A 24,228-nucleotide genomic window follows, 5' to 3' on the forward strand; every position below is an offset into this window, starting at 1 on the left:
CAAGAATTTACCCAGCTTGGAAATAAATTCAATAGAACTGAGGGTTTTGGGGGACGTAACTTCCTGGTTGGACCAAGACTTCTTGCAGCAGAAACTTCTCTATCCCGCGGCAACACAAAAGACTGTACCAAAAGAATAAGCTCTTGGTAGAAGTGAAATTACAGAAAACAAGAAGGTTTTGTGGGGGGGAACACCAAGGCCTGATCATGAAAGAGGTCAGAAGCGTTCCCTGTGCCTGAACATGCACACAGCTACAGGAGAAACCACTGAGCACACATCACGCTTCTCTATGGAGGACAAAATTTAGGTCTTAGACTGCAAAATTTGAGGACCTTTTTGACCACTCCTTTCTTTCCCATCCAATCCAGAAGGTTGAATTTTTTTTGTGAGAGAGTTGTTTGAAATAACTTTGCTTCGTATAGGTAACGAATGACAGCAGGGATAACTCCAGCTAGAATTTAAACCTACATAATTTTATACAACTTCAGGCTTCACAAAACACATCTGATTGAGGTCAAAGGGATTTTTGCTGAGGATGATAACGCTGCCAGTTGACTGCTCTTGCCCGGGGAAGGGGCTGCGGTGTCACCCGTCCTGTTGCGTGAACCAGGGGCCACCAAAGAGATGAGACAACGGCTGCAGCCATCGTTGCATTTATATTGAGTGAGATGGCAGCAGCTTCAGTTAGTTCTGCCCTGAGAGTTAACCAGCATCTCAGCTGGATTATCCAACAGTGCTGTGGGGAACAGACATTTTTTCTGAAAATTGGACTGAAGACAACTATAGCAGAGTCTGAGTAGCAAACCACATCAGCCTCAGGCAGCTGACAGGGGACACAAATGGGCCAGTATTTCAGAAAATTAGACATACACATTTATGATTGCTTGAGCAGGACTAGGTGACCTCCAGAAAACCCAACCTCAACCATTCTGTGATTCAGCTTTTAAAAAAGGCAAGTTTGGTCACTTAATTACCCTACCCTGTTTTATTTGCATGAGAAGAAATAAAAGCAACCTCCTTCTGATGAAGACTGTTGGTATTAATGTTTGTCTTTGGAAACAAACCTCCAAAGTCATGCACATAAGTGACAGAAGCGAATCACAGCAGTTTCAGCCTTGAAATAAGACCTTTTGTCCTAATACAGAAAACTTTTCTTCTATATTAACGTTGCAGTGCTGACCTCTAGTGACAGATAACCCAGAAAACAGGAGCATTGGTTGGAATAAACCTAATTTCTCACCTGACCTCATTCACCGGTCCGGATCCATATCCCCCACCTTCGGAGAGTGAGCAGCCCCCAGCAACCCTGGGCACTGGCTCCCAGTTAATACCACGGACGTGGTATCCTTATTGCACAAAACAGTTTTTCAAAGGGTCAAAATATGAAAAGATATAAAGGTATTCCAGTGAAAGTTCGCTGCTCAAATTACATAAAGCAGATTATGAAGAAATTTGTGCAATAATTCAAAAGCCAAGCAGTAAATTACTGATTTTGAGATATTTAAGTTGGTTATTTACAGCACTACCTAGCAAGGGCTAAAATGCTTTTCCATACTCAGGGGCCAGGACCATTGCAAGGGAGTGTCTCAGGAGCAATGTAATAACCCAGGAGCTCAGAGATGCTCCAAGGGGCTCATGTTGTTGATTTACAACAGAAGACAAACCCAAACAGGGCCCGACATGAGAGTGTAAAGCGAGCATCCCAAGTAGATAAAATCAGAGAGGCTCGCCAGAATACACACATCATTCTTCCTGTCAGGAGAAAACTCTTCGACAGTTCTGGCTCAGCTGATCACACGCAGAAGATACCAAGCTTTCCCCTAAATTAAAACAAACAGACATTCAGTCATTTCTCGGTTTGGTTTGATCCTTGTCCTCTTTAGAATGGGATGCCTGCTAACTAACTCCTCCTGATTCTCTTGCTTTTCTGGGAGATTGGGGAAGTATATGGGGTACAAACTTACAAATATATATTTAATTATATTAAATTATATTAATATTTTCTAAATGGGACTAAGAGGACACCAGAAAGCAGAAAAACACCTCTACCTCACTCCTTTGGGAAAAGGGAAGTGACATCCACATTTTCTCAGCTTGCAATGAACACATGTTTTGAGCAAACCCCTCCCCAGCCTGCCCCTGCCTCCACCCCGGCGAGCGAGGCTGCCTGCAGCTATCCATCAAGTTTGTTTTCTTGTCGCTGCTATGGGCAAGCTGTAAATTCACCTCTTCTCAACCAACCTGGGTGCAACGCCAAACAAGAGGCACTGCCTCTTGCAAAACGCGTGCTGGCTTGAGCCCTTCCCTCAACTGCCCCCCTAAAGTAACCAAAGCTCAGGGGAATTTCAGCACGTGACAGAGCCTGCATTTGCAAAAAACTTCATTTAACTGCCCCTGAGATACAGTGCTGGTGCCCGAGAGCATACACCAAGTGTTGGCAGCAGTCGCTGCTTTGGTTGAATTCAAGTGACACACCGTTTCCACTGCAGTTTCGTCTCTTCAGAGGCTTGCACGTGCTTTAATTAGGATTTTACAGATTTCTTTGAGGTGGCAAGAGACAAGGGCCAAGAGTGACAAATGACTGTTGGGTGTTCATGTTTCTATTTCTGGCAGGGAGAGCTTTAAAGCAACAGAAAAGCAGCACACAGTGCCTGAAGCTGCACGCAGCAATGGAGGGGCTGAAGGAAACGGAGAACGGCACCACCGGCAAGGCTCTGTGCCCTCTCGTGGAAAACTATAAATATATCTTGTTACCCCTTACTTACAGCTCCGTCTTCGTGCTGGGGCTGCTCCTCAACGGAGCCATGCTGTGGCTCAGCTGCTGCCGTGCCAGGGACTGGACCTGCACCACCATCTACCTGGTGAACCTGGCTGTGGCGGACCTGCTCTACCTCTTCTCTTTGCCCTTACTCATCATCAACTACATCCTGCAGGACACGTGGCCTTTCGGGGAGCTGCTCTGCAAACTGGTACGTTTCTTGTTTTACGCCAATCTGTACGGCAGCGTCCTGCTGCTGACTTGCATCAGCGTCCATCGCTTTCTTGGTGTTTGCTACCCCATCCGTTCCCTCCCCTTCCGGACTCGGGGCCGAGCTGCCGCCGGCGCCGCTACCTCCTGGGTACTGGTGTTCCTGCAGCTCCTGCCCACCTCCAGCTACGCTCGCACTGGCCTCATCAATAACCACACCGTCTGCTACGACATGACGAGCCCTGAAAACCTCAGCAGCTACTTCCCCTACGGCATGGCTCTAACCACATCTGGCTTCCTCTTTCCTTTCCTCATCATTTTAGTCTGCTATTCTCTGATGATCAGAAGTCTCACCCGGTGCACCGGGGACACCAACCCCACCAGTAGCGCTGCCCGAGCCAAGTCGATCCGAACCATTCTCCTCGTCTGTGGGCTTTTTGCTGTCTGTTTACTGCCATTTCACATCACCCGCAGCATTTACCTCTTCGTTCGTGTGTACCGGGTAGCTGACTGCCAACTCCTACAGCGCTGGAGTTTGCTTTACAAGATCTGGAGGCCACTGGTGAGCCTCAACAGCTGCATCAACCCCCTCCTCTACTTTCTTTCTGGTCAAACTAACAGAGCCAGGCTTGCTTTGGAGCTGAGACTGCCCAAGGCAGGTCCTCTTGCCAGGCCTGCCATGAACACAGAGGGGACACACGCCCCAGCAAGACTTGCCCCTTACTGAGGAAGCTCATTCCTGCAGATTTGTTCCACTTCACTGGGTATGAGACTTGGAAAAGAGCCATAAAACTCACCTGCACAAGAACAAAAAAAAAAAGGTGAAAAAATTACAATTTCCCCTAGTGAGGACAAATTTGGGTGAAGAACACAGGAAATATTTTTATGAAGGACTGAGGGGCAAATTGTCATCATTTCCTGGGCCAGCTGTGACTAAATAAAGCTAAAACACAGCTTTTCCAAAGGGCCTATCTACTGTTTCTAGTTGCAAAGAGAACTGTAAAGAAAAACGATAGCAAATAACTGAGGAAGACACCAAAGCAGAGCTAAGCAGTCGTCTCGACATTACAGAATCACAGAATCATCTCGGTTGGAAAAGCCCTTGAAGATCCTCCAGTCCAACCATGAACCTCACACTGACCGTTCCCAACTCCACCAGATCCCTCAGCGCTGGGTCAACCCGACTCTTCAACCCCTCCAGGGATGGGGACTCCCCCCCTGCCCTGGGCAGCCCATTCCAATGCCCAACAACCCCTTCTGGACAGAAATACTTCCTAAGAGCCAGTCTGACCCTGCCCTGGCGCAGCTTGAGGCCATTCCCTCTTGTCCTGGCGCTTGTTCCTTGGTTCAAGAGACTCATCCCCCCTCTCTGCACCCTCCTTTCAGGGAGTTGTAGAGGGCCATGAGGTCTCCCCTCAGCCTCCTCTTCTCCAGACTAAACCCCCCCAGTTCCCTCAGCCGCTCCCCATCAGACCTGTGCTCCAGACTCTGCATCAGCTTCATCGCCCTTCTTTGGACACGCTTGTGACATTAGGTAACAAATTTCTAAAATGCTGTCAGCATATTTCAAAAAGCTACTTCAAGGGTGATTACCACCCAGCTACTATTTCCTTGGCAGCGTCCATCACATCAGCACCTTCGCTGAAGGATAGGAACCCCTTCTGCTGCCAGCCAGGACCGTTCACACTAAAAGCACTATAAAGAGAGGCTTTTACCTTACGTGTTGTGTATTTCAGAAAAGGTAACAGAATTATTCTCCACTGCATCTTCACATGCAGATCCTACCAGCAGCAGGACCCAAAGGTTTCAGGGAGTTCACTAGCCAAGAAGCGGGGGTTTACCTAACATAAGGCAATTAGAAACATGAACACACTGTCCGTGTGGTCACATCTTGATGTCACGCCTACAGCACATTCACTGTCACTGCAGGAAGGGTCTGGCTCAGAAACCTTCTGTTCTCTCCGCAAAGGCAGCTCAACAAAAGAGCTAACCCGGTGCCCAGAGGAATGCGGAGCTTCCAATTTTTTCCCTCCCACAACGACAAACCCCATTACATATTGTTTAAATGCCGCGGGCACAATGGGATAGGAACAAGCTTCGACTATCTGTACAAAACTTACCATGCAAGAACACGATAAGGACCTCGGCAAGTACCGCAACAGAAATATAATTTGAGTTGTTGTTCTTAGAAAGTGCTAATTGCTTCCAAACCCGCATTTGAGCTACAGGCAACTGCAGATCCATCGCTGCCCACAATGTTTGAGTCACACTCCTTTGTTCGAGCCAGCTGGGAGCAGCAATTATTCAGAGAGGAAGCAAGGTAAGACAACAGGAGCTGCCAGGCATACAAGACCTAGAAAACACTACAAGAGTAAAAGCAATTGTCTTAGAGGCTGACAACAAATGATCTAGCTGGGACACTGCCTGACCAGATCCACACAAGCATCAGAATCAAAAAAAAGCAGAAAAGCAGTCATGGTATACACCCGAGAAGCAGCAGAGACATGGTAGCAGAAAGCAAGCTTAGGAAAAGACAAGAAAGTGGGTCCTGTTTGTTCATAACCTCTTCATGATACTCAACTGTAAGGAATCTGTCAAAAAAAAAAAAAAACCAAAAAAACAACACCAAGATTAAAAAAAATCATGTTTTTCAAGTCATCTCTGTGACAGCAGTGGCAGCTTCTCTCAGAAGGGCAGACCAGATGGCCAGGACATGGTAACTGCTTCAGCTATCCAATTTTACATATGCTGACACAAGTCAGAGCCCAGACTAAACAGACAGAACTACTTTGACTTATTTTACGAACATTTTCTCCTTATTCAGATAAAACACAATCCAAACCCTTTACTTGAGATGTTGCAGATCACCTCCATCAGAACCCTGGGCAGAAGCGCATTTGCTTTCTCCCCACCTGAGCAAGGCTGGTGTAACTACAATAACGTGAGCAAATTCAACCAGGGAATCCAGATTAAGCCACCCAGTCAGCCAAGGCTGCTTCTGTTTCCTTCTCTAACATTCAGCAGACGGAGCCTTGGCGATGAGACAGAGCAGCTTGAATTTCCAATCTGTTGATTCAAATTCAACCGAGGTTGGTAACAACTGAAATCCACCACTTCTGACAGCTGTTTAGGCGGCCACACAAGCTGATTTCAGCACAGTTCCTTGTGGGTAATGACAAATAAAACCATTCCTGCTGTTTTGCTCTGGGGCCACCTCAAAGTCAGGCTTCTTGTGAGGTTCAGGATGAAGAAGAACTCACTATTGTTGCTTATAAAACTTCCAAGGTCCCTGAGGAGAAGCAGCTTGTTCATAAGTGTTATCTTTATGGCACAAATGCTTTTGTTGTTCGTAGTGACCTGTATTTACCAAGAAATCTCAAATGTGCAAAAACATTTGCATACTTGGTGAACCCAAGATCTGAAGAATCACAGTGTCACTCAGGCGGCTACTCTGTTACTAAACATTTGAAAGAGATATTTCATGATTTATATGCATGGGAAGTTTAAATATTTACAGAGCATTTCTACACTTTAAACATTTCCTTTTGAAGAAATCTGCATGAAACAGCACACTGTGTGTACTTAAGTCTAGGGCTTTCTGGCTTCCTGCTCACGCCAGTGCACATCTGCCCCATCCAACAGAACACAGCGTGAACATATTAGGAATAAAGATTTTCATGTTACTCAGTGACACAGCTCATTTGAACAGCTCTGCTTTGCCTCTTTGCTTGACCATCTGCACAATAGAAGTAATAAGAGAGCACCTACAGTGGTTAAGATACACGATGGAATAGTACCCAATTTCTGAAATGAGAATGAGAAAGCCGATTGAAACATCCAGCAATAACCGCTGAAGAAAAGGCATGTCAAAAGGAGAAAGAAAAAAAAACAAACACCAAAACCAAACCCCACACCCAACAGAAAGGAACAGAAGGACCTGAAAGCTGCAGCAGAGCAGCTGAAATAATAGCAGAGATGGGTAATGCCATTTATATTCTTCATAAGTTACACCTCCCTCGGATATTTGCCCAGATAAATTTGATAAAATACTGTGTTGAACTACTATTTACTACCACATTTATTAAGTCTTCTATAATCATCTCCAGACAAGTGCGTATATCCACCCGCAGAATTTAGGCAGACCATTATAGTCCAGAAGCAGAACCCGACCCGTAAACTCCGTATTTAAAAAAATAAAAGTCAGGAAAGCTGTACTGTACCAACAGCTTCTCAGGCTGGGATGGGGTAGAAGCCATTAAAGGAAGCTTTGTGCGGAAAAAAGGAAGTCTTATAAAGATAAGCAGCTTTCAGCTCAAGCCATTCCAAACACACCACAAAGAGGACTTGCGCAGACATTGCCAAATAACACTCCAGCAGCCCATGCTCAAGCAGTCCCTCCCCTGGCTGACAGGCAGCCCGCTTGCTGCCGTAGCTGCTGGTCTTATCCCTCCCACAAAGATCACAATCAGGTTTTCTCTATCAAAAAGAAACTGCATTTCAGAATTCAAAAATCCCTTTTCCCATTTTCCACTTGATGATCAACCTGAACCGATGAAGTATGCACTGGAAGTCTGAAGCACAAACACAGCATCATGACTTTCTAACATAGGGCTGGAAGCAAAAGGGCCGGCAACAGAAAGAGGAAGGCTCCATCCTACCAGAAATTTATTAGAGGAATGAGGGATAAGGGAACAAAAGCCAGATGGCTCCCATGCTCCACATCCACAAATGGAAGAGGTAAAAGAAATCACTGGGCTGAAAACCCTCAGAAGGGAAAGGCTACAGCATCTGGAGTTGAGCTGACATGGCAAGTTACACCATTTACATAAGTCCACCACAGTATTTTAGCAAGATGCTTGAGAGTACAGAGAATTTAGGAACTGAAAATAAAAGTTTCAACAAGACATTAAGCTCAGTTACTGTTATATCACACACAAAATGCTGACCTACAAATAACAGCAGATTACCTACAACCATGTTAGAATTAGAGGAGAAGCAGGTAGCTGAAGGAGATTAAAAGGAACAGAAGAAGAAGAATCTAATGCCCTCCCTCCCCAAGAAAGAAAAATGCATCAACCCCTCATTGGTGGGAACTGGGGGGAAACGTTGTCTTTGGATCCTCAAAGAGACACTTACCCAGAAGCTACATATGTCTCAGAGGAAAGCAGAATTCATGCTCATTTAAAAAAAAAAAACAAAACCAAACATATATAAGTCTCAACAACCACCAAGGGCAACAGTGCATCGCTAAACAGTCAGGTAAGAAAAATACAGGTACCAGTATCCGTTTCAAGCTTTTATTAAAAAAGACCCAGAATTCACAAGTCTACAAGGAATCATAAACCAACTTGCATCAACCAGTCTCAGAGCTGATAGTGTTTGGTTCTCCAAGGGAGCACAGAAAGCAGCACTAAAATGATCACAGGTCAGTGTACTGCTCCCCTTCGGCAGTAAGCTTGGCATAGTTCACAACCTGCAACTTCATGTTCCTAGATTGTTCTTCAGAATACAGAACTATTAACCAAAATAGTCCTGGCTTAGTCCTTCAGGAAGATAAAAATCTCCACGGGAAAATATCTTTAAAAAATACTTGAGTTCCAGAAGGTCTGCTTAAATTAATATAGGCAAAAAAAATATATTACAGGTATAATGTAACATTTTTATTGTAACAAACTACTTTCTCTGCAGTCAAGCAATTCATCAAAGGCTCTTAAGCATTTCGTGGCACACAAGGACTCCCTGAAGTCAGCCAAGGAAAGCTCACTCACTCCTGTGCACCTTAAGCTCTACTTGTATAGCAGCTCCTCGTTCAGTGTACCTAGTGCTCCAGAAAGCCAGATGCTCTTGCCTTTTAAAGTAAGATTAGTTTAGATTAGGACTAGTTTGCCCAATTACATATGCCAGCCTCTGTGAGTAATAAAAAAGCACTCGGCAGGAGTTCCTGGGAACTAGCTGTTCAGCAACAAGCCTTCCACTGAAATTATGGGAAAGCATTAAGTTTCATTAAGAAATTGAACACCACTTTCCTCACTGAAAGCTAAACTTCAGTTCCTGCATTTAACTTTTCATTGTTTTTAGTCAGAACCTCTTAAAAATACATAATTTTTCACATTAATCAGGACTTACATGAGGTTATTGCTAAGCCTGTGATCTAGTATAAAATTCCAAGACTAGCACTTTTTGAACTGTAACACTGAAATTGTATAGTTTAGTTTCCTCTGAAATATTTGCTCGGACCAAAATAAAAAGGTATTCTTTCCTCACACTCTTCTAGAAGAAAAATGAAATAGACCACTTCCACCATGGTAGCAAAGCTGTCCCACTTGAGAGGCTCAATAACCCATACCTACATCAAGGCTCATTTCACAGCAATTTGATTACCGAAACAAAGCTTTCACATTTCAGACATCATTGTGTAGCAAGAAGAGATCAAGTCTCAGCTATTGACTCGAGCTACTCACTGAGCATTTTAGAGAGGAGGGTGTAGCACGTAGCTCATGGGTTCAAATAAACAGGTGGATGGTTCTTCATCAGCATCTGTGTTATTTACCCACGGTGCAGAGGGGGAGCTTAAGCCAAGTATTTTAAAAATAGGATCTGTGCTTGCAGAAAAGTATGGTGCATCATTCTGCTTTTGCTGGGTAGTTGTCAGTGCTGGAAACAAAGTTTTGTGAACTTCAGTGTATTTCTGCTTTTGCAAGTGGGGCAAGATGCTATTTCAACATGCTTCTGTGTACCATTGTCGATAAATAGGAAGAGTAATTATCTGGTAGCTGCAAAAAAAATAAAATTAAAAAAATCATGCATCATAATAAGCCTGCTCCTCAACTTATTTGGTTCGACAGCCATTGATTCATTTTCTTCATTAGATTTTTAATTACCATTGGTGAGACTTCATTTCTGAGAACAAGCACACATTTAGCATTTTAATCAGAGGTTGATTTGCTGGCTCTTTCAAAGAGTAAGCCAAGCGCTTAAAATAAACATCTCATTGTTCTATTCTTAGTTCTTAAACCCTCTACTTTGTTACTAATACCTGAGCTCCTAGTTTGGAGAGGTATTTATTCCTTAAACTAAAGTCATCAGCTTTTGGCCGTAATTTAGCCAAGTCATCTTCATTTTGACGTCTGAGTCTCTCTTGTTCTTCCGCTCTGGAAAAGAAAATTGGTTTAAGATATTTGCACTGAGGAGTGCAAACCCAAGCAACTTTATCTTGTGTATGCAGTTTTATTTTTAATAACTCGAAAATGCTTGTAATGTTTACAGATGAATACTGGATATCAGGTTAAAAGAGACTAAAATGTGTATAGATTACTCTAATTCAGTGTAAAGAAAGAGCGAGGCTGTTTTCTGCAGTTTCCTTTTATTTAGATTGCAAGGCTTCGGTAGAAAGATAAACCTTTTGGTTTTCACACATTACAACATGCTCAGCGAGCTTTTGTAACAACTTTTACTCTCTCTTTATTAAACAAGCTATCACTCCTTAAAATAAAGATTACAATACAAGAAGAATCAATTGTCAAAAATGCAGATAAAAGACTGCTCAGCAGTCTTCAGAATTAATAGCAGTCTCCTACAAAAGAGTCAATATTTGACCAGAGCGCCGTGGCTCTTTTTCCATAAGTCTTAAAGAGAAACTCTAAATATAGTTAATTTAAGACAGTGGTTTGCATTAAGACAGTGACAAAGGCAGTAACAGTGACCCGTTTCCATGCTCTGTAAGGCGGTGAGCCTTACTACAGAACATAAAATGCCATTACGTTAAGTCTCCACCCCCACCACGATGGCAGTGCTGCACGTAAAAGACGCTTTATATGAGTCTTTATCATGTTTGTCTCAGCTTGCAGAGTACCCTCTCCAATGACAGAGCTTTAACACAGTGCAAAATGCTATAAACCCATTCTGTTCAAATCAAGAGATGATTTGGCATTAGTTAAAACTGGTTACAAAGCGTAAAATTTAGCCATTTACTGTAAAACCCCCAGCATGTTAGTCTCTTTTCCAGAGAACTACTGTACAGAGTGACCAAACTAAACACTATAATTCTTCAAGTTGACATGATGCTGATCAAATGCTCCCCACTTCTGGATGATATTTGCTATTCAAATTTCTTTTCTGAAAAAAACATTGTAATAAAAATTACTGAAAATATTGTTCTACAGCACTATACCCCACAGCATACACCAACACCATCTTTCACAGTAAATACTGGAAGTGTTACACACACCCAACAGGGCCCAGGCAGATTGAAAAGCAGCTCTATTTGGACACAGAATTTCTTCGCTCCTGGGTACAAGGTTCTGGGGTTTTTTTTGTTGTTGCATCTGTATTAAAAACTGGCTGTGACCTTTTGGCTCAAGGATGACACTCATCACAACTAAGCCAGCATGCTCATCAGGTCTGGTGAGGTTTTAGTTTTCTTGAGCTTTCCTCAAGACTGATGTGTAAAATGCCCACAAATCAGGACAAGAAGCAAAACCATGTTAAACCCCACAAGTCACCTGGCTAGACCTTGTTGACAGGTAAGTTAAGCTTGAAAAAAAAAAAAACCTAAAACAAGGATCATCATATGGACAGTTACACAGTCCAGTTTTAGAGAAGTTCATGATAAGAGCAGTCTTGTTAGCAAAGTATTTATCTGGAACAAACATATATAAGCTGTGAGATGTATAATATCTGCAAGTGAAATGGAGTTACCTATTAAAAAAGTAAAGAATTCCGACAACTTTACAGGCAAATTAAGACCTGAAGAGACTCGCTGAGCTGAATTAGGTCAGAACAGAAAGCATTTCAGAAGAAAAATTCTGTGTTGTTTACAGACAAGCAGCTTGAATTCTACAGATGTTATTTTGAAAGCTGTGACTTGCTGCATATTGACTTACTCTTTCACATGACAAATGTTCAACTACGACTAGTCATGAAACATATATACTGTGCCCTCTCCAACAGTTCTTAATCACAATCTCACCAAAACAAAGTCAGACCAGAGGAGCAGAACTTCACATTTCTTAGACTTGTTCTACCCTTAAGCAAATTAAATATTTGCTTTAAATATATTTTTAAAAAAAAAAAAAATCAAAATTAACCAAGACTTCATCCCCATTGACATTACATTCTCCAATGCGCATATTTTTAATCCTCACAGCACTAACTAGGAAAAGGCAAAACAATTTTTTGGGTGCTCAGACTCTACTAGAAACAGCATCTTCAACAAGGTCATCAGGGCAAACTAAGCTGCCCAAACTCAGTCTGATGGACAGACTTTACAATATGTCTACTTACAAAAAGCTATTTTTCTAGACAGTTAAGTAATAGATAAGCTGGAGTGGAAGGGCCTTTTGTTTTGCCTTTAAGGTGACATCTTAATGGATTTTAGCATACAATGCTGTTTCTCTCCTCTTCCCCCAGTACTGGGCAATTATTTAGAAAGTTAGAGACTAACCCAGTGTTTGACTCCCTTCTACAGCATTCCACATCCAGTGAGAGCCTCACCTCTCCCTCATTTAGCATTCTCAGATAGCAAATAAAAAAAGTAAACTTTGTACTGCACAGAGGGGATAAGTCCAGTGCCCTAGAGCTCAGGGGACATCCCAAGAGCAGGTGACTGATACCTTCATGTTTGATCAAACAACACTCTCAAAAAGCAAGGGCACCTGACTCCAGCTGTTAGGGCTACACAGGGCAGTGGACCCCTAACATGTCACCAACGCTTTGTTAAGACCAAGAAAGAGAATTTTTTAAGGTACTATTCTGAAGGGTGTTACTGTCCTCATTTTCTGCAGAGAGGAAAGCAGGACATACAAGTCTCCCACAGAATCTGCTTAATTGGATGAACTGTCAAAATTTGCTTATTCTGACAATTTCTGCCCTAAGCCCACCTCAAGTGCTCCATTTCCTTTTAAAGAAAGTGGATTCCACTTTACTGAAATACCCCTGGCCCCATTTGCTTTCTACAACCAGGAACTTTTCACTGTAATCAGTAACATTTATGACATAGATCTGACCACAAACTGAGTTTCACGTTAGCGCTGCAATTGAGACTCCAGACACATTTTTCAGAGACAAGTTGAATTAAGACTTCTAAGACAGCAAGAGGAGCAAGCTGAAACAAAAGGAAAGTGGCTGGAGTGAAGTTTCTTCTGAAGAGAGATCTAGCTTTCAATTACACTTAAAAAATTGGTCCATGCATTACCTGACATGAAAGCCAGGTAATGTTTGCTGCTGACTGGGTCAAACACACACCATATAAATGCAGCACAGTTTTACATAAGCAATACAACATTTTTAAAACACTTCGGTTCCACTCAGTTGGAAGGCCACTGAAATAGAGAAAAATAGCAAGGAAGAGTGCCCAGGAAGGACACCTCGTTAAATGCTACTTCCTCTAATTATTCATTCACAGGAGGCAGGAATATGAAAGCCTACTACTAACTGGTAAGAAAGAAAATAATCCATACAAATGGCAGACCTACAAAAGAGAGTGACTTTAGAGAGTAATCTACTTAATTACTTCAGGTTAAACATTTCATAAGGACACTGTTCTTTATACTTACGCAGTTGCAGCTACTTTTTGCAGTTTTTCCCTTTTCTTTGCAGACCAGTTGAGATCACCACCTGCAACAGAAGTAATATACACTTTGAAACTTAAAATTGGTCTTTTTGTATTGTGTCTTTGATATCACACCTCACTGCAGAAGTTCAGAGCACTTGACAAAAGAAATCAGTGCAGTAATTTTCTAAAAGTAGAAACTGAGGTAAAGAACAACGTGTTCATAATCATCCGAGCAAGCAAAATCAGGACCCAAACAGCTCTCAAACCTGATCCAGTTTTCCACTGAGTAACAATGAAGTTTCTCTACAACTCACCAAAATGCCCCATGAAACTAAAGAAAGTGGAAACAACTTTGAAAGGAACAAATTAGTATCCCTTCCAGATCTTTCAGTACTTAATTCTTAAAAAAACAGTTGAGAAAAAACACTGCTATTTGAAGGAAAGTCTACAGAATTAAGTTTTTATATTTGCAGATACACATACAGTCAGGTTTGACATGCATTTATTCTGCAAAGCTGCAGAATATCCTACACATTTGTACAAGTCAGCTGAAGGGACAGATACTACTGCCCTGCTGATGAGATTTAACATCACACACTACAGCATCTACACAAATGATGTTACAAGGACAGACCTATCAAGAGATGCTCCTGGTACCGAAGGCACGAGCTATAGCACCTGACTCAGGACCCTACAACACCACCTGTAAACAGTTCAGCTCAGTAACTTCAAGAATTAGGATAAAAACAAATACCAATAGAAGCTGAAAACACTTACCGGTGAGATGATTCACAAAATACAGCATGACTACAGCTATTAGTGACACTGAAAAAAAAAAGGAACAGTTTTAGTTGACAATAAATTTATAACAATGACAGAACATCAGCTTTATATACAGCCAAACAACAATCAAGATTTTTCATTATAATTGTAATTGAGGGGAGATTTTTGCCAGCAGCAGCTCTTAATTGCTTTTGAAAATCCCATTATGCTTTCAAGTAGCACGGTAACTCAGAAAAGGTTATTTTAGTTATATTAGTAACAGTCCTCAAACATGGCCTTTAAGTTTCATTCACCTAACCTTTTACTTGTTCTTCATTTTTTTTGAAACACTGAAATTACTTACACTAAATTGTTTCAAGAAAACCACAAAACACTTCACAGGTTAGAGTTACTTTCAACACTACCCCAGCTGAAACCTCTAAGAAATAAATTACTACTGTTTTACAGGAAATATTAAGAAAAAAACTAATAAAGCCTCCTGAATGTACAGAATCCGTTTCCAATGTTTTTAATACTTACAGCAGACACAAGCACTGAAGAAGACTTCAAGAAACAAGTATCCTCTTGTGTCCAGAATCATCCCAGCTGCTATAGCAATAATTGCCAGACCGAGATTCTGGATAGACTGCATACTAACACACAAACAAAGGATTACCACTGTGCAGAAATTTATTTTTAAAGAAAACACCATTAGCAGCACTGAACAAACACTGAGATTAACTTCTCCCCATTTGTTATGACATATGACAGAGTCACAATTCCACAGTTCTGCAGAAGTTTCTGTGTACTGACCACAACCACGTGCTCTACCACACAGACACATCCTGAAACTACATGAGACTTCCTGCTAGACTGAACTTGGGAGGAAGGAGTAACCATTAACGTGTTAGAACTGCTTGATATTCAGTGGTTCAACAGCACCAGGCCACAGTCACAGTAGAGCAGCACAGACAGGCAGATTTAAGTACTTACAAGCCATAAGCAGTTCCCAGCTGGTGTTCTGGAACAACAAAGGCCACCATGGGCCACAGGGCACAGGCAAGCAAAGAGTAAGCCACTCCTAGCAAACACTGGTGAAATCAGAACAAGTAAACATCTGTTAGATGAGATGCATTTTTGCTGTAAACTTCTAATAAATGAGTGTATTGGTTTTCCCCTTCTCCCATAAGAGAAAAAAAAAAGAGCTAAAGTAACACTTTTTGCACTATCATTCTAAATAAATATGCACATTTAGAAGGAGAGTGAACTTTTTCCAAGAGTGACTCACAAACTAAACCCTATCTAATTAAGTAAAGAGCCTGACTTGAATACCCAGAGGAAAAGATGAATGCTGCAACTCACTAGAAAGATAAACAAAAATCAAGGACCCTATTTTTAAACCCTGATATACTGGTGAGCACCATATATAGGTCTGTGAACCTGAGTTCAAAAGCAATTTCTCGGGGAATCTACCCTAGGAATGGGATCAGCAACAAAGATTTTTACTGAGGTTTACCACTATCCAACATAGCACCTTAGAGACAGTTTAAGTAATAGTAATAAGCTTCAGAACTACACCAAAAGAACAAGTTTTAGGAAAAAAAAACGAGCACCTAGCACAGTAATCTAGCTAGTGCAAGGTGTGTCCATGAAGCATGAGAGCAAACCTCTGCAACAGAGCACCACCAAACCGCAGATACTGTGATGAATTGAGGCCTTCCCTGAAGGGACAAGGAATCGCCACTCCAGACAACCCTCTGGTCTAATCCCATCCTTCCCAAGTTGCTGAACACCCTTTTGCACTAAGCAATTATAGAATTACTGCTACAGACAGCAGCAGCCAGCCTTTTCCACCTCAAAACACACGTGCATAACTACTGCCTCCCTCCATGAAACACCAAAGCCTGAAGCGTTATCTTTAGTCTGCAGATAGCTCATGTCATCTTTGCCTGTATTATGCATTTTTTGCTTTTCCACCATCTTTAGCTTTAAACTCAGTTTCGCATAGTACATCCTTCTTAAAAGTCAGGGATCTCAAAATCAGTTTTGAGGACTACATAAACAGTCAGAAGACAGTGGCAACTTACGCACAATAATTCAGCATCAACTCTATTTCTTATTTTATCACATTTAGCTATACATCTCAGAGAATTAGTTACCATTGCTATCCAGGGGTTCCAGAAGGTAAAAGCCAACATAACGTGAGAAGCAAGTGTAGTTACTACAGCACATAAAACCCAGATGATATTCTTTCCAAGTTTATCCACCAGGAGTCCAAAGACTGGGGACATGGGTACTGATATGATATACACAATACTACAAAAGAACAGAATAAGAGAACTGAACACTACACAGGCACGGACGGCTTTAGGTGTTACACAATACAAGTGTCTCCAGATGAAACACCATATTCCCTTCTTACCTGTGAGGCCGTACGAAAAATTACACAAAAAACACTCCAAACAATAGATGTCATAGCTCAAAATTCCCAAAATGTCCAAGGACATGAAAACAATCAACATCCAAGGAAATAGTGACATAATTCTGGAATCATATACCAACAAGTGTTCTGTTGCTGGGGTTTTAATTTTTTTTTTTTTTTTTCCCCACAAATTCATCTTCAAACTAGGAAAATTTAGTTCATTTAATGTTGCTATTAAACTGCTTCCATCACTCAGAAAAGAATCATCGAATATTAAAATAATACCCTTCAGACAGAGCCTTTTCTTTCCAATTCCTCAAAGTGAATATCTAAGACATTTTTATTAAAAAAATACCCACACCTCCCAATTATTCCTTGACCCATGTGAAATCTATCTATCCTCTGCAACAGTAGCTCCCAAACCTCCTCCCACATGGTCCAAGCCCAAAGATACACACACCCCTAGAACACAGCAGAAGCACATTTACTTGTTAAATCAACCACAATGTACCTGTTAATTGCACTGGCTTCTTGAGATGAGAACTTGAATTTCTCAATGAAGAATACCCTAGAGAAAAACAAAACTGGTTTAGAAGAATGAGCATGTGTATGACATGAAAGAAAAATTAAGTTAGACAAAGGAAAGACACAAGAACCTAGTTTACAGGAAACTTTTAAATATAGCTATATAGCTTTGACACAACATCCCATCACAGATCCTCATTTATAATGCATTTAGGAGCTTATAAGCAGACTACACATATTTGTCTAAGGACTATTCAAACTACACTTTGGGGAAAACATCCACAGTACACAACCAACATGTAACGCGATAATAAGACATTAGCAACGAGCACACTGTAAGAGACCAAAGTGAGAATTTTTAGAATACGTGCACAAACAAAAAAATCAGCACGTGCACTGCTGACTGTCTGTCAGGTCTCTCCAAGTCATCTCCGACTTTTCCATCTCACTCAACACATGCATTGAGCTCAAGAGACCTGTTTCTAATTCCAAGTATATTCAAAACCCGTTTGACTTGAGCTATTAGATCGTCTGGTTCAAAAGGGAAGCCTACGTATGAATGATTCAAGTTTCAATCTGACATGTACCCAAATCAGTGCAGTAGGAGAACTTCAGTCCCAACGTGTCACGACATTTAAGCCCCTACCTCACACTCAGTCAACAGCTTATGAGTACAGAAGGAATTCTACATGACTGCTGTCCACAGCTTTCCACACCAAAACTCACGCCATGCTTTAAGTCTGTATCAAGGTTTAAATCAGGAAATGGAGCACACATCATGCTTTTGAGTCCTGACCGCTCAGTCCATGTTAAGCAAGGGGATTTCTCACAAAGCTCAGCAGATAAGGAAACTATAAAGTTGTGGTTATTTGTATCACAAGTATAGAGAACAATGGCACAGAAGAAACAACAAACCACAGCATGGACTTGCTGGGAGAGCAGGAACCATCTGGGATTCTGAAATATCAGCCTGCACCTCTCCCTTTGTGAGTAGCTAGCTAAAACCCTAGCCAAATCCAACCAAAACAGCTGCATAAGTGAGAGGCACTTACTTTCCAAGTCCAATGAAGGGAAAAACTGCTGCATAGTAACAGACACAGATTACAAATATGAGCCACAAGGACAAAGAGAAGTCCTTCACGTCAGTTAGCTTAATCACTTCACCTGGAGTGGGACAAGAGACAATATTGTTTCAGTCAGCATAAGCACACCTGAAATTCATCTAGACTGAATAAACATTAAGGTGATCACAAGTCACTACTAAAGCATATATTCCTGCCACTGTCTACTCTCTTGTTAAAGTTTACACAGTGAGAGTCAGTTAAGAATACACAAGTCCTAAATCAACAGTGCCAAAGCCAAGAACAAACTTTCTCCCACATTAAGCTGGATGTACAAGTTCTCTAAAGCCTCTGAAAGTCTTACGCAGCAGAATCAAATACAAACTATTTTTTCCAAGGAAATGTTTAATCAGCCAGCAAAATTCATGTCTGAAGCTTCATGTTATATGCTCTTACCTGGATCTCAAATTTAGTTCATTTTTAACTGGTCTAAGTTCTCCCACACAGAAAACTCAAACCACCACTCATACTGACAGAGAATAGCTGCATGTTTTTGCACACCTATTAAAGGAAATAAGACCAATTCCAACAAAAAGTACCAGTGGCAATGGCACAGATCAAATGGGTGTGAACTGGAAGGCTCTCCACATGCTTTATAAATAAAGCAGATGACAGTGCATCTGCCTTTAAACTGCTGTTTAAAACTGTAAAACTTCCTACTGATTTAAAAATTACAATTAAAGCTGTAACTGTGAAAAAGATATTAAGTAGCAGCCACTAAATTACCTAAAATGCAAACCTGCACAGAGGAACTGGAAAGGTCTGTTCCAGAATGAAAGAATGAAGCCCAAGGCAGGTTCAGCCACACCACCCACCTGTTTTTCCTTGCTCTTTACAAAGGAGCTTCTCTGCTCTCTTGTCCAGATAAGCCAGGATTAACGCACAGGCCAGTGAAAAGAGACATGTTAGGCCACCTGCAATAAGGCAACATGTTTACATGTTTAGTTGTTGAGTCAAGTAGTAGTTTGGCTTTTAAGCACAACTAGTGTGGTGTACCTTTACATATCTAATAAAAACTAAGTTTAACACCAGCTTGTCTTATGTATAAGACTCAATAGCTGTACAACTCAAAGAATAGGTGTAAATACTGGCAAAGGTAAAAAAGGTATAAATACAGAAGCCTGCCACATGAGAGATCTGCCTTGAACTGGAGTACAAACATGTAGCTACATTTATTTTATTTAAAACACTAACCACTGCTCCCACTCAGCACAGTCAAGCTCCTTATCTGCACCTCATAATAACACAAACAAAGCCTGGGCCTTATTACCAACACCAGGGCCTTAATACCCAAGGCTCTGAAGGAAAAGAATACAGATCCAAAGGTAGCTGAAATGTCACTTTTACACATCTGACACCTACACACACAGTTTGACATGACACCCTTCAGAAAATTTTTCAAGTTTGCCCTTTACTCAAAGTACATTAAACATTTCATCTCTGTAAGATACAAACTTGAATTTGGCAGCCACCAAAAAAAAAAAAAAAAAAAAAAATCAGTGTTTTATCAGATGCAGTAATCATACACTCTGCACAAGAATATTAGCCATTGACACAAACAGTATTTGAATCGCTCTTCCTAGTCTCAAATATATTTGTTCTACTTTCAAATTAGTAAGAAATCATTAACATGTAAGCACACTGTCCCAATTCAGACAGCAAGTGACATCAATTCAAGTTATTACTGACCTATCATAAGAGTTAACCCAAGAGTACTGGGACCAGTATACCCCAGAAGATCTCGAACTCTAGAGTATATCCATCCCATGATATTCATGTTCACTGTGCTCCCCTAGGCAGAACAAACTCATGTGAAGAACAACGTATTTCACGACGATACGAATTCAAAAGGAACATTAGGCAGACTGCTTGTTGAACAGTGTTTAAAACAAACAGGTAAGATGCTACACAGGGAACAAACCACCAGCAACAATGATACAATTATTCCCTGCTGGTTTGGTCAGTGTTTGTAACAAATTATAATAAATTAACCATTGCAACAATAATACACTGTCACAAACTGAAATTTTCTACATTAACAGTGTTTTGATGGAGACATTAGAAGTGCCATAAAATTCACTCATACACTGAGTTGAATTTAATACCAAATGTTAAAGCAAACAGGATTCCTACATGATAGGCATCAGGAAGATGCACTTTTCTTCCCCCCCCTTCTGTCCCTTGAGAAGGGATCCATGGCTGCAATCCCAAGGCTAACAACAGACAGTAACTACAGCTCAGCTGAGCCAACCGCTAATGAGCGACAGCCTGAACACCAACCCAGACCCAGCTGTGACCAGCTAACTCTCTTTTCCCAAGGTGAATGCCTGCAATGGTTTAAGATACCACAGGCTGCTGAAGAGCACCTAACAGCCTGGTGTATCAGTGTAAACCCCCCTCTAGCAGCAGTTCAGGTGATTATATCAAACCAGAACCACACAGCTGAGATAAAACCACCTTAGAACAGCGGGTAAGGATGGGAGTTTCTTAAAGCAGCCAACCCAACTCATTTATCAGAGCCTGCCCTTAGTCCCTGAGCCACAAGCTACACTCCCTTAAACCAACTTTTTATGATATGCCAAGAATCAACTAGTCTGATGAAATGCAGCGCTGTGACTATCCAACCCAGTAATCTATGCTAGTAACACCACCAGGCTTCTGCAGAAGTTTGACAGATTCTAAATAATCTCATTAACCCACTTCCTTGCGTAACCTTTGTCTATTTACCACAAATTTTTAGCATTTTAAATTTAAATTTAACATCCATTTTTAACTAAAACTCCCTAGGGAGCATTAGAAACAGTTTTCCACCTGTCTCACCGCCAAGACAAGCCACACACCTTAAAGTCTGTGAATTAAAGCTACACAGTTTTATACTTACAATTCTGGCCATGCTTAGTTGTAATCCAAACACAAGATTTAACTCCTTGCCTTTAAACCAACTGACTGCATACGTGTTTTGTGCCACCGCTAAGGACTCGCCACCTATTCTAAAAGAGAAGGAAGGCACAGAAGAAAACACGTTAATTGCAACATGCAAAGCAACAAAGAAGCAGTCTGTCAGTTGCTGGTACAAGATGACAGTATTTCAGAGAAATTTATCTGTGTACAGGTAGATTTAAGGCATATATACAAGGCAACAGAAGTCTTAAAGATAATTCAAAAGAGTGTCTTAAGAATAAGAGTATAAAGTATCTCAAGTAGTCTAGGAGCGATTAAAATTGCCTTTAGTGATTTACAGAAATTAAATCAATGGGCAGCAACTTCTCATTTCTCTTCTGCATTGAAGAACCAAGTGGTATAGATCCTCACCCAAATGAAACCAAGAGCAGGCATCTTACCTGGCACTGGAATTTAATGGAGCCATCTCCCCACCCCCCAATACAGCTGGTCAGACTTTCTAACATTTTTATGCTGTGACACATTCACAGTTTGGAGGTATTTCTTCTGACAATTGCTCTCGTTTTTTGCCACCATAGGAGCCCTGTTGTACTTGTTGTTGCTAAGAATTCTTTTTACTCAGGAAAGTAAGAATTAAGAGAAGAGGACAACTAACACAGTTTTATGAGGTTACTGAATGTCTTTATTTGGGTAGTTTCATAATTTCTGAATTCAGTAAGACCTGCAAAGTCCTGTTTTTTGTCTTCTAACTTTAAGTTAGACTGGGAATGCAACTGAAGATCTTGCATGCCTCAACATCCAACAATTTTGTCGCTGAGTGCAAACACCATAGTAGTTTTCTAGGACAGAGAAAAACAGGCCTTACCTCAGAGAGCACACAATATACTCTTCTACACTTACCCAAATATGAATCTGCCCATGTCCATCAGCCAGAAAGTATTAAGTAGTGCTCCCAAAGCAAAAATTACCTGCCAAATAAACATTTAAGGAAAAGTTATAATTTTATATTTGAAGTATTGAACAAACTAGAACCATCTCAAAACAGAAACAAAACTGCTTTTCCCTTCCCAGACCTGCAGAAATACTTCACAGCCACTTCCTACTCATGGCTTTTTGATTTTTCTCCCTCTGCTTTATTCATCATCCTGCTGGCTACAGAGTATCCAAACCATCCCACCCTGAAACTGCACTCAGAAAACACCTCTAGAAGCTCAAGTCATGCTTCACCTTTACCGCCATACCCTACCCAAATACTCCTACATAGTAGTTTCACATCAGTTTCTTCACATTTTATTTCACTCATCTCTCAAGGTTCTCTGTTCCCAGTTAGCCCATCTGTTCCCAACTACCCCAATAAAATTCAGGGTTCTCCCATTTCAGTTCTCTCCGCCTATCTGCTCCCCTTTGAAATCTCTCTCTACTATGAGGGAAACTATTTGAGCTTTTTTCCCCACCCCCCACAGAGAAGCTTCAGACACACATCATCCTTCACCCTCCCATCTGCACTTACCTGCCCGACACAAACAAAGATACTAAATATTACAGTGCCCAACCTGTAAGACAAAGAAAATCACTTAATGCATAGATAAACTCTTTTTTCCCCTATAAAACACTATATTAGACCTACAGCAAGGAAACAAGGGGAGGTTACTATGCAGTAAAAGGTCTCTGTAATAAATGCTATGGCTTGACAGCTTCCTTAAGAAAAGCTAGTACAGACTGGCATTTTTGAAGCCACTTTATCCAAGTCATGAAGGGAAGGAAGCTCATTTATATCAGTGGAAATTCCTAGATCATGTGAAAAAAAATTCAAAAAGCTTATTATAGTTTGAAAAAAACTTTATATTATAAAGCCTGTACTTCACATGCACTTTAAATCTACCATCTGTTGAACATGAGTGACACTAACATCACACTTACCGTATTCCAAAAACTCTGTCTATCAGAAAACCTCCAAAGAAGCAAAGAACCACATTGGGCCAGGAATACCAGGCGTAGAGTGCCATGAACTGAGCTGTGTTCACCTTCATGTCCTACATACAGGAGAGAGGAATTAAAAAGAGTAATTACTCCTCAAGTAATTACAGGGACACAGAATAAGTAGCTAAGTAGAACTACTTGGGAACAAGTACACCTTCTGCTCCCTCCGTAACGCCGCTCCCGCCCCAGGCAGCTACTCACCCGCTGCACCTGCGTTTGGAGAGCCGCCGGGTTGTCGTAGCAGAAGCAGCTGCCTGCAAGGAGAAGGGGACGCCTCAGCGCTGTGCCCCGCCCGCACCCGGGACCCCAGCACCCCCGCCCGCCGCCACCCACCGAAGCCCAGGAAGCACATGAGCGTGAGGACAAGGAGGCGGTGCGGCAGGCGCCGCGGATCGCAGACGGCGGGCAGGGCGCGGGGGGACCCCAGAGAACCGCCGCCGCCGCCGCCATCATCATCGCCACCAGCGGGGCCCAGCAGCGCCCGCTCCTCCTCCGCCATCGCTGCCACCGTTCACGTGAGCGCCGGCCACGTGATCGCCTTGCGCACCACGCGGGCGGCCGCCGGCCCGGCCCACAATGCACCGCGGCCTGTTGCTATGGCAGCGAGGCGCGCAGTGCCGCGCCGCCCCCAAGGCCCTCAGGCCGCCGCAGGCCGCGAGGATGTCACTAAACTGAGACGTTAGGTACTGCAACTAATGAGGCTTGCCGAGTTAAACCAGGAACGTAACAGTGGCAAAAAAGCCCCATAAAATCCCCCTAACTGACCCTAAACTGACCTCATGGCCTGGTGAGGGCATCAGCTAGATAAAACAGGCCCAGCGTTTCCTTTTGATGACAAAATTGTGTCGTAGGCACACAGCTGGCAGGACGTTATTTCAGATTTTAGCACCTATAGGCTCCTTTTCTATTTAAAGGGATTTTAAAGGCAATGGAATGGTCAGATGGCGAGCAAGCCCCATGAAGGAAGGGTACCTGTGTTGTCCCCGGTTGATTTAAA

General features: G+C 41.9%; 2 protein-coding genes across 3 annotated transcripts; one reads left to right on the forward strand and one right to left on the reverse strand.

Annotated features, from left to right (window-relative positions):
* The first annotated feature begins 2,669 nt into the window (after positions 1 to 2,669).
* Positions 2,670 to 3,695, forward strand: LOC141926888 (P2Y purinoceptor 6-like). Its single transcript, XM_074833275.1, has one exon. The coding sequence runs from the start codon at positions 2,670 to 2,672 to the stop codon at positions 3,693 to 3,695; it is 1,026 nt and encodes a 341-aa protein (XP_074689376.1).
* A 5,755-nt stretch (positions 3,696 to 9,450) lies between these two features.
* MFSD1 (major facilitator superfamily domain containing 1) lies at positions 9,451 to 23,750 on the reverse strand. 2 transcript variants are annotated; one of them, XM_074834358.1, is made up of 17 exons: positions 23,565 to 23,750; positions 23,433 to 23,485; positions 23,172 to 23,284; positions 22,762 to 22,804; positions 22,152 to 22,219; positions 21,232 to 21,340; positions 20,040 to 20,142; positions 19,166 to 19,264; positions 18,282 to 18,393; positions 17,216 to 17,272; positions 16,442 to 16,598; positions 15,276 to 15,373; positions 14,823 to 14,935; positions 14,298 to 14,345; positions 13,522 to 13,582; positions 10,005 to 10,119; positions 9,451 to 9,741 (listed from the first exon to the last, which is right to left on the reverse strand). In XM_074834358.1, the coding sequence occupies exons 1-17, from the start codon at positions 23,728 to 23,730 to the stop codon at positions 9,682 to 9,684; spliced, it is 1,575 nt and encodes a 524-aa protein (XP_074690459.1). In that variant the 5' UTR covers positions 23,731 to 23,750; the 3' UTR covers positions 9,451 to 9,681. The 2 variants fall into 2 exon arrangements, with proteins under 2 accessions (XP_074690459.1, XP_074690460.1); XM_074834359.1 differs by lacking the exons at positions 9,451 to 9,741; positions 10,005 to 10,119 and adding an exon at positions 10,315 to 11,083.
* Between the last annotated feature and the right edge of the window lie 478 nt (positions 23,751 to 24,228).

Source organism: Strix aluco, chromosome 9 (assembly GCF_031877795.1).
Source record: "Strix aluco isolate bStrAlu1 chromosome 9, bStrAlu1.hap1, whole genome shotgun sequence".
NCBI lineage: Eukaryota > Metazoa > Chordata > Aves > Strigiformes > Strigidae > Strix > Strix aluco.

Bases quoted from the DNA above. Each gene is read 5' to 3' on its own strand.
- LOC141926888 (XM_074833275.1), top strand. From the start codon at position 2,670: ATGGAGGGGCTGAAGGAAACGGAGAACGGCACCACCGGCAAGGCTCTG.
- MFSD1 (XM_074834358.1), bottom strand. From the start codon at position 23,730: ATGGCGGAGGAGGAGCGGGCGCTGCTGGGCCCCGCTGGTGGCGATGAT. The intron at 14,346-14,822 runs GTAAGTATTAAA...TTTTTTTTTCAG, and splicing joins CTTCAGTGCTTGTGTCTGCT to TGTCACTAATAGCTGTAGTC. The intron at 13,583-14,297 runs GTAAGTGTTTTC...CTTCTGTTGCAG, and splicing joins TTTTGTGAATCATCTCACCG to GTGGTGATCTCAACTGGTCT.